Source organism: Pan troglodytes, chromosome 20 (genome assembly GCF_028858775.2).
Source record: "Pan troglodytes isolate AG18354 chromosome 20, NHGRI_mPanTro3-v2.0_pri, whole genome shotgun sequence".
NCBI lineage: Eukaryota > Metazoa > Chordata > Mammalia > Primates > Hominidae > Pan > Pan troglodytes.
Genome location: NC_072418.2, coordinates 7,295,436 through 7,308,547, shown reverse-complemented (window position 1 = coordinate 7,308,547; position 13,112 = coordinate 7,295,436). Strand labels below are relative to the sequence as shown.

General features: G+C 53.6%; 1 protein-coding gene across 4 annotated transcripts in view; it reads right to left on the bottom strand.

Moving 5' to 3' along the window:
- Window positions 1-630: 630 nt before the first annotated feature.
- UHRF1 (ubiquitin like with PHD and ring finger domains 1) overlaps window positions 631-13,112 on the bottom strand; it is a 53,161-nt gene continuing 40,679 nt past the window's right edge. For all 4 annotated transcript variants that reach the window (XM_001139916.7, XM_016934744.4, XM_001139745.6 and 1 more), the window contains 6 exons: window positions 12,022-12,184; window positions 11,799-11,936; window positions 8,310-8,445; window positions 7,957-8,129; window positions 5,963-6,067; window positions 631-2,129 (listed from right to left, as the gene is read on the bottom strand). In XM_001139916.7, coding sequence (XP_001139916.3) covers window positions 1,983-2,129; window positions 5,963-6,067; window positions 7,957-8,129; window positions 8,310-8,445; window positions 11,799-11,936; window positions 12,022-12,184 — 862 coding nt within the window. In that variant the 3' untranslated portion in view covers window positions 631-1,982. The remainder of the gene's footprint in view (window positions 2,130-5,962; window positions 6,068-7,956; window positions 8,130-8,309; window positions 8,446-11,798; window positions 11,937-12,021; window positions 12,185-13,112) is intronic.

Genomic DNA, 13,112 nt, shown 5'->3' with positions numbered 1-13,112 from the left:
CCCAGGCTGGAGTACAGTGGTGCAATCAAAGTTCACTGCAGCCTCTAGCTCTGGGGCTCAAGCAATCAGCCTCCTGCCTCAACCTCCTGAGTAGCTGGGACTACAGAAACACACCACCACACCTGGCTAATATTTTTATTTATTTGTAGAGTTGGGGTCTACAGGCTGGTCTCAGACTCCTACACTCAAGTCATCCTCCCAGGAGAAGAGACCAGCAAGCTTTGCTGGCCAGGCAGTGAGTATTTTTCAGCTTTGTGGTCCAGATGGTTTCTGCTGTACCTACTCAGTTCTGCTGATGGTAGCGTAAACGCCACTATATACATAAAGAAATGGGTGTGGTGGTGTCAATAAAACTATTTACAAAGACAGGCAGTGTCCTGACTTGGGTCCCATTGGCTGTCGTTTGCTGACCCCTGCAACTTGACGCTGCAAAGTGAACAGCCCAGCACCTCCTAGGCTGCGGTTGGGACCTCAGCCCGTCACCGTCATCTCCTGGGTCTCAGTTTTCTCATCTGTAAAGTGGGGCTGAAGCCACCTGCCTCATGTTTCTCCTGGGATTTTTGTAAAATAGTGCACAAAAGTAGACAGAAAGCTCCAAAGGCAGTTTGCAAATAGGAAGACACAATCAAGTCTATCTGTGAAAAACATTTATTCTGAGAATCTAAAATCTGGACAAAGTACTGGACTTTAGAAAAAGCCTACACAAAATTGTCTCATTCTTCCCTAATACATTAATAATCTAAGAATAAGGAGGTGAAAAAAAAACCCTTTAAAAATAACATTGCTCCAGTTTGTCTGCAGGTATGTGATTTAAAATATCCCTGTTTTATTGAGGTATAGGCTGCAAACTTTGGTAAAATTAGAAAAATTAACAAACCCTTTCAAAAAAAAAAAAATACAAAAACAAAAACAACCAAACCCTAACGTTATATCTTTCTTGGTACATATACAGTAACTACAAAAAAAATTCATTTAGAAAATGTGTTCATTAAGAGAAAAAAAAATTAAAAAAAACCCTCTTGTAAGTTCTCACTTGCCGAGTTAAAAATATTGAATGTAAATGATCTGTAAGGCTCAAACGGTTCCCAAGCACCCATCCGGTGTCAGGAAGAACTGGATGACCGCAGTTTCTAGAATCTGGTTGACATTTTCAATAATTCAGTGCTAACAACAAAGACTGTCGTCTTTAGAAAGAAGGAACGAATCAAAGGCACTTGCGCGTGACTTCGTGTGCTGGCGTCCATCCGTGGCCGCCTTCGTCGGACAGCATCAGCCACACGCCTGGCCCCACGTGGAGCAGAGTCCCCTTGAGGCCATTTCTGCGTGGCCCCAACTCCCTGCTCTCGTGGGCAGAGGACTTTTCACGCGGATCTCAGACGCTAAGCAGTCTGGTGGGGGATGGCTTTGAGGCAAAGGTTTGAACTAGGCCCGAGATGTTTCCTCTTTTCCTTGCAAGAACTTCAACAGACAGCTGAGCCACACCATGCCACGGGCTGCCACGGGCCACCACGGGGAACCATGTCACTGGACTTTAGATGACAAAATGCTGTCAGGAAGATGCTTGCTCTGACCTTGGGGGCCAGAACCCGAGAGAAGGACTGATCCTGTCGCCTTCTTAAAGAGTTGGTGGCAGCAACTTCTGAGAACTTGACACCAGAAACATCAACAGCCTCCACACCACGTAGTTTCTGATTCCATCTTTAAAAAATCTTGTGTTGTTTTGTCGAGAAATTGCAGGCTTTTGTGTTTTCAAAGAACTAAACACAATACTGAGAAGTCCAACTTTTAGCCAGAATACATAAATTCCTGAAAATGTATAGATTTGAAAAATAAAAATAAAAAAAAAAAGGAAGACAAACCTTTTTAGGGAACGGAGGAAACACTACCTGTTTAAGTTAAGCCCACTAAGAACAAAATCAGTGCCGACGAACGAGCCCTCCGACACGTTTTCAGCAAAACGCCTGTCGAGAAGTGCTTGGAGATCACCGGCCATTGCCGTAGCCGGGGAAGAGCTGGTTGAGGACGGTCTGCAGAGGCTGGTTCACCTGCATGGCATAGCTGCGGCCCAGGTCGTAGCGGCAGGCGGGGCAGCTGAACACCTGTGCCCGAAAGGATCTGTCCAGGCAGTCCTGTAAGACACAGCAGGCGCGTGAGAAGTGCCATCCACACCATCAGGTTTGCTCCTGGCCACCTCTCCCAGGACTGCGGGGACAGTCTCACCAGGTCCAGAGGCCCCTCTGACCTTCAGTCTCACTTTCCACCTGCTGCCCATCACCAGCCTGGCCCCCCTAGGGGCCCTCAAAGATTCCAAGCTCACCCGGCCTCCAGGCTTTTGTCCCTGGCAGGTCATGCAGCTTAACAGCTCGGTCCCCTGGCTCTCATCACTCACAGCTCAGCTCAAGTCACCTCCCCTATGGGGCCTTCCCTGACACCTCCCTAGAGGCAGTCCCATCCCCTCACCCCATCTGCCTTCAAGACGGCACCTCTCCTTCCACCTGTGGAGCCGTCTTATATATTATTAATGTGCTTATCTTATCTACAACAGGGCAGATGCTCCCTGAGCTTTGAGGCTGTGTTCTCTCTCAACACCAAGCACAGTGTATACAAGTAGATGCTTAATAAACACACACATCAGGCCAAGCATCGTGGCTCATGCCTGTAATCCCAGCACTCTGGGAGGCCGAGGGGGGCAGATCACTTGAGGTCAGGAGTTCAAGACCAGCCTGGCCAACATGGTGAAACCCTGTCTCTACTAAAAATACAAAAATTAGCCAGGCACATGCCTGTAATCCCAGCTACTTGGGAGGCTAAGGCAAGATAATGGCTTGAACCCGGGAGGCGGAGGTTGCAGTGAGCTGAGATCACGCCATTGCACTCCAGCCTGGGTGACAGGGCAAGACTCCGCGTCTCAAAGAAAAAACAAAAACAAAAAAATTAGCCGGGCGTGGCTACTCCGGAGGCTGAAGTGGGAGGATCACCTGAACCCAGGGAGGCTGAGGCTGCAGTGAGCCATGATCATGCCATTGCACTCCAGCCTGAGCGACAAAGCAAGACCTTGTCTCGAAAAAAATGGAAAATAAACATACACGTCAATGAGAAGAAAGGGGAAAAGGAGGAAGGAACCAAGTCTGGTGGATTCAGATTCCTAACTTCAAGCTCAATCAACCAAGTTGTGCCTGGGGAAGAAAGCCAGGAGAAGCCAGAGCTGAGAGGCCTGGAGTCTCCACTTCCCAAGCAGACAAACAGGGAAGTCGCCACCGGGCTGGCTGCACGCCAGGGAGGAGTGAGACGCCGTACACAGGTGCACAGATGCCTACGCAGGGGGCACATGTCTGCAGCATGTCATCACACAGCTGGGCGAGGGCGGTGGCCACACGGGGGAGAGGCCTGGTGACCACAGCACAGTCACCTGCCCCAGGCAGCCTGTGGCTTTTGTTTTTGTTGTTTTTTTTTAAGATAGAGTCTCGCTCTGTCGCCCAGGCTGGAGTGCAGTGGCGTGATCTTGGCTCACTGCAACCTCCACCTCCCGGGTTCAAGGGATTCTCGTGTCTCAGCCTCCTGAGTAGCTGGGATTACAGGCGCCCACCAGCACACCTGGCTAATTTTTGTATTTTTAGTAGAGACAGGGTTTCATCATGTTGGCCATGGTGGTGTATGCCTGTAGCCCCAGCTACTCAGGAGGCTAAGGCAGGAGGATCTCTTTAGCCCCGCGAGGAGTTCAAGGCTGCGATGAGCTATGATGGCACCACTGCACTCCAGCCTGGGCGACAGAGTGAGATGCTGTCTCTGAATGTTTTTTTCAATTTTTTTTTTTTTTTTGAGACAGAATCTTGCTCTGACGCCCAGGCTGGAGTACAATGGCGCCATCTCGGCTCACCGCAACCTCCACCTCCCAGGTTCAAGCGATTCTCCCACATCAGTCTCCTGAGTAGCACCTGTCACCACACCCAGCTAATTTTGTTTTAATTTTTAGTAGAGATGGGGTTTCACCATGTTGCCGGGCTGGTCTCAAACTCCTGACCTCAAGTGATCCTCCCACCTCAGCCTCCCCAAGTGCTGGGATTACAGGCGTTAGCCACCACGGCTGGCCTCAAGTTTGTAATTTAAAAAGATCAAGGTGGAAGGTCACAGCCTGTTTCCCAGAACCCCTCCGATGCTGAGCTTCCCAAGTTGGAACAGAGCAGCAAGGACAGATTGTGAGGACACCGTGATGCTGGTTAGCCCCTTCCTTCACATCCTCAGCACTTGCGCGCCTTCACACCGATGCACAGGACAGGTGGTTTCCAATGTCCCCACAGTCCTTCCTACCGCCACTGGGCTCCCAGGCCTCCCTCTTCCATAGCCCCCCACAGCCAGCCCTCTGCCTGTGCCCACCTCCTGAGCACCTCCTTCCTGCCAGAGGCTAAGCCAGGACCTTCACAACAACCTGGCATCCAGGACAGTGTTACCAGGCCCCTTCTCACTGTGGCCAACTGAGGCGTGGAGGGATTAGTGCCTGCACGCCTGAGAGGTGACAGATGGCCAGACCCGGACCACCAGCCCCAAAGACACCATGGCCTCTCACCCCTTCTGCCACCTCACTCAGGGCACTCAGGGAGGCCCACACAGCTGAAGGGACTCAGGCCACAGGGCGAGGCAGGTGGGGCCCGAGGAGGCAGAGATGCCATGGGCATGACTGGGAACACCCCGTCTCCTGACCTTCCCTGAGCTGCCTCCTGGCATGAAAACAAACACGGGGTCCGAGACCCGGGGGTGTGGCCCATGGCTGAGAGGACTGCGGGACTGCAGTTGGAAGGAAAACTGCCAGCAACTCAGAGGCCTGGGGAGATCCGCGGGGTGGCAGGGTCAGTCCCTTCCACACCTGTCCACCGGGACTGCTGGCTCTGGCCAGAGGTCGCAGCAGAGAAACCATCACCCAGACCCACACTGCCCACCTGGGCAGTTCTGCCCCCAGGGGACACTGGAAGGTGTCTGGGGATGTCTGTGATTGTCTCGACTAGGCAGGGAGCTCCTGGCATGGAGTGGGTGGGGGCCAGGGATGCTGCTCAGCACCCTGCAGTGCCCAGGACGGCCCCACCCCAGACAATGATCCAGCCCCAAGGCCCACAGCACAGCGGGGAAGAGACCCTGTCCTGGCCCCAAACCAATCGGTTTGAAAACCATCAGCTGGGGGGTGGGCGCGGTGGCTTACACCTGTAATCCCAGCACTTTGGGAGGCCGAGGCGGGTGGATTCGGCAGGAGATCGAAACCATCCTGGCTAACACGGTGAAACCCCATCTCTACTAAAAATACAAAAAATTAGCCGGGCACGGTGGCGGGCGCCTGTAGTCCCAGCTACTCGGGAGGCTGAGGTGGGAGAATGGCGTGAACCCAGGAGGCGGAGCTTGCAGTGAGTGGAGACTGCGCCACTGCACCCCAGCCTGGGCGACAGAGTGAGACTCTGTCTCAGGAAAAAAAAAAAAAAAAAAAAAAAAAAAACCATCAGCTGGGATCTTGTGTCCCTCCTACGACTGACCACTTGTCCTGAGTTTAAAGCCCATGGCAGGCCACCACCCCAGTGCCCAGAGCCACTGCAGGCCCCAGCTGCTGACTTCCCACCCAGGCTTCTTCACCTGCTGTCCCAGGTACCAGGGATGCTGCCTGGTAACACCACCTCCTCCAAGAAGCCTTCTTTCCTGACCCCTAGGGGATGTGCACCTCCTCTCCAGACCTTAGGCCAAGACTGTGGCCCATCCTCTCCCACCCTGGCCCCTTGACCACACAGGACTTGGGGGAGAATGTTACAGGCCTCCGTGGTAATACAGGCTGCCCAGAAAGCAGTCAACAAGGCCCGAGAAAAGCTGCAGAGTGAGCGGAGCAAAGCCAACAAGCCTCTGTCTGTAGTGGCAGGCAGGTGGGAACGGGAGGTCAGGTCATCCTTCCGGAACCTTCCACCCGGCTCCCGCGGCCATCTCTACTCACCTTGCACACGTTGTGCTGGCACACGGTCGTGATGGGCCGGAACACCAGCTCCTGACAGCAGATACACTGGAACGTCTCCTCCACTTTACTCAGGAACAACTGGAACTAGAGGGAAGCGGGTGTGAGGCCGGCAAAGACACCGGGACCAGGGCTCCCGCAGATCAGGGGCTTCCTGCTGAGCATGTACCTGGGCCCTCTAATTCTGTCCCCAGCCTTCACTCCAGGAGGCGGGGGCCATGATCGTCCCCGTTCTGAGAAAAACAGAGGCCCAACAGGCGTGAGCCTCACCTGAAGTCCCCAACACCCCAAGTGGCAAGGTGGGGAGGATGGGGCGGAGCCAGTACAAGGGCGCCGGCCTCAATGATGCTGGGCAGGACCCAGATATGACCAGCTGGCACCACCAAGCACGCCCTGCACTGAGTCAAGACAGGGCTTTAGGAGAGGTTCCTGGCTGGGAGCGGCAGCTCACGCCTGTCATCCCAGAACTTTGGAAGGCCAAGACAAGAGGATCGCTTGAGCCAGGTGTTCAAGACCAGCCCGGCAATACAGTGAGACCCCCATCTCTACAAAAAATTAAAAAGTAGGCCGGGCATGGTGGCTCACGCCTGTAATCCCAATACTTTAGGAGGCTGAGGTGAGCAGATCACCTAAGGTCAGGAGTTCAAGACCAGCCTGACCAACACAGTGAAATCCCATCCCTACTAAAAATACAAGATTAGCCAGGCGTGGTGGGTGCCTGTAATCCCAGGTGCTTGGGAGGCTGAGACGGGAGACTCACTTGAACCTGGGAGGCGGAGGTTGCAGTGATCCAACATCATGCCATTGCACACTCCAGCCCGGGCAACGAGAGCAAAACTCCATCTCAAAAAAAAAATAATAAAAATAAACAAAATAAATTTTAAAAATAGGCGTGGCCTGGGAGTTGGGAGTTCAAGGAGGCAGTGACCTGTGTCCATGCCACCGCACTCCAGCCTGGGTGACAGGGTGAGACCCTGTCACCAAAAAAATTTAGAGGCATGGTGTCCACTGACACAATGCATACTGAGTACACGGGCCACCAGGAGCCCAGCCACGGATGACTCGAAAGACACCTCCTCCTGCTTGGAGCTAAGTGCGGGGACTAAAGAGACACAAGTGAAGGTCTGGGGGCAAGGGGCTGCCCCAGCGTGGGGTGAGGGCTGGGGAGAAAGCCCTGGGAAGAATGTGGCCTGAAGGAAACGGGAGGAGAGGGACCACTGAGATGGCCTCGGCCACAGCTGAATCCTGAGACCTGCAACTACGTCACCATCCATAGCAGAGGAGAAATGGCAGGTGGGACTGAGTGAAGGACCTGGAGCTGGGAAAGCATCCTGGGTGAGGCGGGGGGCCTGATGTCACCCCGAGGTCCTCCCGAGAGAGGGCGGGAGGGTGAGACTCAGAGACTGGAAGAAGATGCGCTGTGGCTGTAAAGGGGGAGGAAGGGGCCCCGAGCCGAGGGATACAGTGCCTCTACACGTTGGGAAAGGCAGAAATCGGGTTCTCCCCTGGAGCCCCCAGGAGGGCCCAGCCCTGTCCCTGCCCTGACTTTAGCCCAGCAAGGCCCATGTCGGGCTCCCAGCCCCAGAGCTGTGAGATGTGAGTCGCTTTGCACTCCTAGGCTTGGGGTCACTTTGCAACAGCCCCGGGAGACAGAGACAGAAGGTAGGATGGCAGGGGGTGCCGGAGCTGGGGAGTGGGTGCAGGGGCTGGGGAGCAGTTGCCGGGGCTGGGGAGCGAGTGCCAAGGCTCGGGAGGGGGTGGGAGTGACAGTTTCAGGGCCAGGGTTTCAGTTTGGGGAGAGGAGAAAGTTCTGGAGGTGGTGATGGTGGTGACGGTTGCACAACCACAAGAATGTACTCAGTGCGACTGAGCTGTACACTTGAAAATGGGGAAAATGGGGAACATGGGAAACAAGCCCCACACATTTTACCGCAGTCAACGCGAATCGGGGCGACGAGTGAGCCGTGCGTGCCTACCGGGCTGCCGCTCGCCGGCCGGTCCTTGAGTGACGCCAGGACCTCATTCCACAGCTTGGCATTGCTCTTGTCCTCTCTGATGAGGCTGCTCTGCTGGGCCGTGAGACTGTAGGGCTCCACCTTGGTTTTCTTGGATGTCCGGCGCGGGGACCCGGCCCTGCTCGGGCCACCTCCTGGAAGATGGTGGGGCGCGTGAAGGAGGGGCGCGTGGCCGAGGGAGGGGCGCGTGGCCCGAGCTGCCGGAGAGACACCCACCGGCTCCCACGTCCACACGACCTCGACCCCACACCCGCGAGATGCCCACCTGCTCCCACACACACAAGACGCTCACCCCACACCCACGAGATGCTCACCTGCCGACTTCCGCTTCCACTTGCCCTTGCCCGTCCTGGGGGACGCGAAGCCCCCCTCCTGCTGCTCCTCCTCCCTCTTGCTGTTCTCCTTCTCACGCTCTCGGTTGGCCAGGGCTTCCAGGTAGCCTTCTGGATACTTCAGGAGGAAGAGGGACAGCTGTGAGTCAGGCTCGGGGCTCACACGCTACGCAGAGCCCGCTCTTCCAGCCTCCTTGCCAGGTCTGGGTTTCCAGACACACCTGACCCCAAGTCCCCCTGAAGAGCACAGGGTAGTCCTCCCTTATCTAGTTTTGCTGAGGTTTCAGTGACCCAAAGTCAACTGAAAATGTTACATGAAATATTCTAGAAACGATTCCTAAGTTGTAAACTGCACACTGGTCTGAGTGTCCAACGTCTAGAGGCACTGCATCCCTCGGCTCGGGGCCCCTTCCTCCCCCTTTACAGCCACCTCACATCACGCACACTGCATGATGAAACATTGCATCGTCCCGCAGGGATGTGAACCTTCCCTTTGTCCAGCTTCTCGATTCTCCTGCCTCAGCCTCCCGAGTAGCTGGGATTACAGGTGCCCGCCACCACACCCAGCTAATTTTTGTATTTTTAGTAGAGATGGGGCTTCACCATGTTGGCCAGGCTGGTCTTGAACTCCTGACCTCAAGTGATCCACCTGCCTCAGTCATCCAAAATGCTGAGATTACAGGCTAAATATAAAATATTATTATTAAACATTCTAATTTTTATTAAATAAGCCCAACACTTTGGGAAGCCAAGGCAGGGGGATTGCTTGAGCCCAGGAGTTTGAGACCAGCCTGGGCAACATAGCAAGATCCCCTCTCTACAAAAAAATTTTAAAAATTAGCCCAGCCTGGTGGTGTGCATCTGTAGTCCCAGCTACTTAGGAGCCTGAGGCAGGAGAATCGCTTGAGCCCAGGAGTTTGAGGCTGTAGTGAGCTATGATCACACCACTACACTCTAGCCTGGACAACAGAGTGAGACCTGGTCTCAAAAATAAAAATAATGGCCCCAAAGTGCAAGAGTAGGGATGCTGGCAATTTGGAAATGCTAAAGAGAAGCCTAAGATGCAAAAGAGAGGTTGTGAATCTCATACTGTGCCTAATTTATAGATTAAACTTAATCACCAGTCCACACATATGGAAAAAAAATTATATATCAATGGTTTGGTACTATCTCTGGTTTCAAGCATGTGCTGAGGACCTTCGAAGTGTCCCCCTGGTAAGGGGGGGACGCCTGTGCATTCAGCTCTTCGTTAACTGTGGAGCCTCGACCAATGGCTAATCCTGTCTAATCGCAAAGCTTCACTACGAACAAGAGGAGACTAAGAGGAGATAATCGGCCAAGCTCCACCTGGCAGGGTCGGGGTAAGCGCATTTAATGTGAGCGAACGCGGGTGATGTGTTCAGCATCACATCCCACCAATAAGATCTCGTTGTCTTTACGATTTCCATGAGGGCAGGCAAACTTTTGCTTCCAGGGACCCTAGGGTGAATGTTTTCAAGCCTTATGGGTCTGGACCGCAAGCGCTGAGGGCAGGCTACTTCAGTGAATGAGCATGACTGTTTCCCCAGAAACTTCACTTACGAACACCTGACCCCAGGGCCTTAGCTGGCCAAACTCTGATGATTCTGAGGACTCGGGCCCTCTCTGTCCTCACAGGGCATCATGGCTCCATTTCGAAGGTACCTATAAGTCACGTCTGACTCTCCAGTGTCTCAGGAAATCTTTGAGCTCCTTTCACATTCTTTATGTTGCAATGGAGTCATAAAAAAAAAAAAAAAAATCCTGGCCAGGGTCAGCGGCTCACATCTGTAATCCCAGCACTTTGGGAGGTGGAAGCAGGTGGATCACCTGAGGTCACCAGCCTGGCCAACATGGCGAAACCCCGTCTCTACTAGAAATACAAAAATAGCTGGGCATGGTGGTATGCACCTGTGATCCCAGCTATGCAGGAGGCTGAGGTGAGAGAGTCGCTTGAGCCTGGGAGGTGGAGGTTGCAATGAGCCGAGATCATGCCTGCACTCCAGCCTGGGCGACAGAGTGAGACTCTGTCTCCAAAAAAAAAAAAAAAAAAAAAAAGGCTGGGAGCGGTGGCTTACGCCTGTAATCCCAGCACTTTGGGAGGCAGAGGAGGGTGGATCACCTGAGGTCAGGAGTTCAAGACCAGCCTGACCAACATGGTGAAACCCCGTCTCTACTAAAAATACAAAAACTGAGCCAGGCGTGGTGGTGGGCACCTGTAATCCCAGCTACTCAGGAGGCTGAGTCAGGAGTATGGCTTGAACCTGGGAGGCAGAGGTTGCAGAGAGCCGAGATCCCACCACTGCACTCCAGCCTGGGCGACAGAGCAAGACTCCATCTCAAAACAAACAAAGAAAAAAAATCCTACTCCCAACAGAAGCTGAGGCTGTCTCTCCCATTACTATTTTTCTCTCTACTTCCTCAGCTTCTGAAATTCCCCACTGCACAAATCCATTCAAAAGACAACCTGAGTGATCCCCTCGGGTAGAGGACATCAGGCTCTCGACAGCAATTAAGATTCCTTAAACAGTCTCACGATTCATCTGCTGTAAAGCTTCTCCCTGCAATGGACAGACCACATCCTAACTGGTGCCGAAATGCTGCGCTGCTCACTGAGTAAGTTCTCGGCAGGTCCCATCGCCAAGGGGAGGTGAGAGATGGCTCAGGGATATTCATCTTCCCCATTTTTCCATCCAGATCTCTCTGGAATCCACCAATTTGGTTGGTTTGTTTCTGCTTTTTTTTTTTTTTTTGTGATAAGCCAAGAAGTGAAAACAGAAGACACCAGATGCCTGACTGGTCTGCAGCGATCCCTTTACCAACAGAACGAAGACAAGCAAGTCTGGTTTTCAACTCTGAGATGCGGCAGGCGGAGACGCAAATGTCATCTGCGCGTTCCCATCACCCCCTGGCTGGAGGATTTATATGGGACAGCTAGGGGGGTGCCATCAGCTGGGGCCCTGGAAATTATTCTGGATCAGAGAGAAACCAGGGAAGCATGGGCCCGAGACGGGAGGCCTCCTGGAGTGTTCAGCACGGTCCAGAACATGAGCACCACAAGCCCAGGCAGGGCCCATTCTGTGACCCACAATGACCTTCAAGGATGACAGCCTCCAAGCAGGACACGTGGTGCCCAGGCGGGAAGTGTCAGAGCCGTCATGGAGCCCGGCAGTGCTCCTGTTTTGAGATGGACTCTCACTCTGTCACCCAGGCTGCAGTGCAGTGGTGCAATCTCAGCTCATTGTAACCTCCACCTTCTGGGTTCAAGCAATTCTCCTGCCTCAGCCACCTCAGTAGCTGGGATTACAGGCACCCGCCACCATACCCAGCTAATTTTTGTATTTTTAGTAGAGATGAGGTTTCACCATGTTGGCCAGGCTGGTCTTGAACTCCTGACCTAAGTGATCCATCCGCCTTGGCCTCCCAAAGTGCCATCCCCCATCCCAGACACACCTGCATGGTCAGCCCCAGCTTCTTGATCCGGTCCTTCCCCTCCTTCGTCCAAGGGCCAGGCTCATCATCGTCCCTCCGCAGAAGGTAGCGCCACACGAGAAACCCGGACTTCCCCTTCTCGGGCCAGTATTTCACAACCTGCAGAGAGCGGGCATCAGCGTCAGCTCGATCAGAGGCAGCCCCGGCAGGGACAGAGCCCCCAGCCTCCTCAAGGGGCACTCACCTTGTAGATGCCATCGTAGCGGTTGCCCTCAGCAGGGGCGTACTTGCTATTCTTGCCACCCTTGACATTGCGCACCACCCTGACCGGCTTCCCCGACCGCCAGTCCTTGGCCTCGGCCCCTTCTTGGTCATTGATGGGAGCAAAGCAGTTGAGAGCCAGCGCCCTGCGGGGAGAGTCAGGACCCCACGCATTATAGGTGAGGATGTACCCCCCAAAAAAGGAAACACAGGAGCCGGGAGTGGTGGCTCAGGCCTGTAATCCCAGCACTTTGGGAGGCTGAAGTAGGCAGATCGCCTGAGGTCAGGAGTTCGAGACCAGCCTGGTCAACATGGTGAAACCCCGTCTCTACTAAAAATGCAAAAGTTAGCCGGGCGTGGTGGCGCGTGCCTGTAATTCCAGCTACTCAGGAGGCTGAGGCAGGAGAATCGCTTGAGTCTGGGAGGCAGAGGTTGCAGTGAGCGGAGATTATGCCACTGCACTCCAGCCTGGGTGACAGAGTGAGGTTCTGTCTCAAAAAAAAAAAAAAAAAATTTAATATTTCAAAGTTATATATGTATAATTTATAAAATAGGCCACACCCAGCCTACTATTTATTTGAGACAGGGTTGCTGGGTGCCGTGGCTCACGCCTCTAATCCCAGTACTCTGGGAGGCCAAGGCAGGAGGATTGCCTGAGCCCAGGAGTTCAAGACCAGCCTGGCCAATGTGGCAAAACCCCATCTCCACAAAAAAAAAAAAAAAAAATAGCCAGGCGTGGTAACATGCACCTATAGTCCCAGCTACTCTGGAGGCTGAGGTGGGAGGATCAATGGAGCCCAAGGAGGTGGAGGCTACAATGAGCTACAATCACACTGCTGCACTCCACCCTGGACAAGAGAGGGAGACCCTGCCTCAAAAAAAAACAAAACAAAGCACACACACATATAAAAAAAACAAACAAAAAGAGAAAGGGTGTCTCACTCTGTCACCCAGGCTGGAATGCAATGGCATGATCACGCCTTACTCACTGCAGCCTCCTGGGCTCAAGCCATCCTCCCACCTCCGGCTCCCAAGCTGGGACTATAGGCCCACACGACCATAACCAGCTAACTT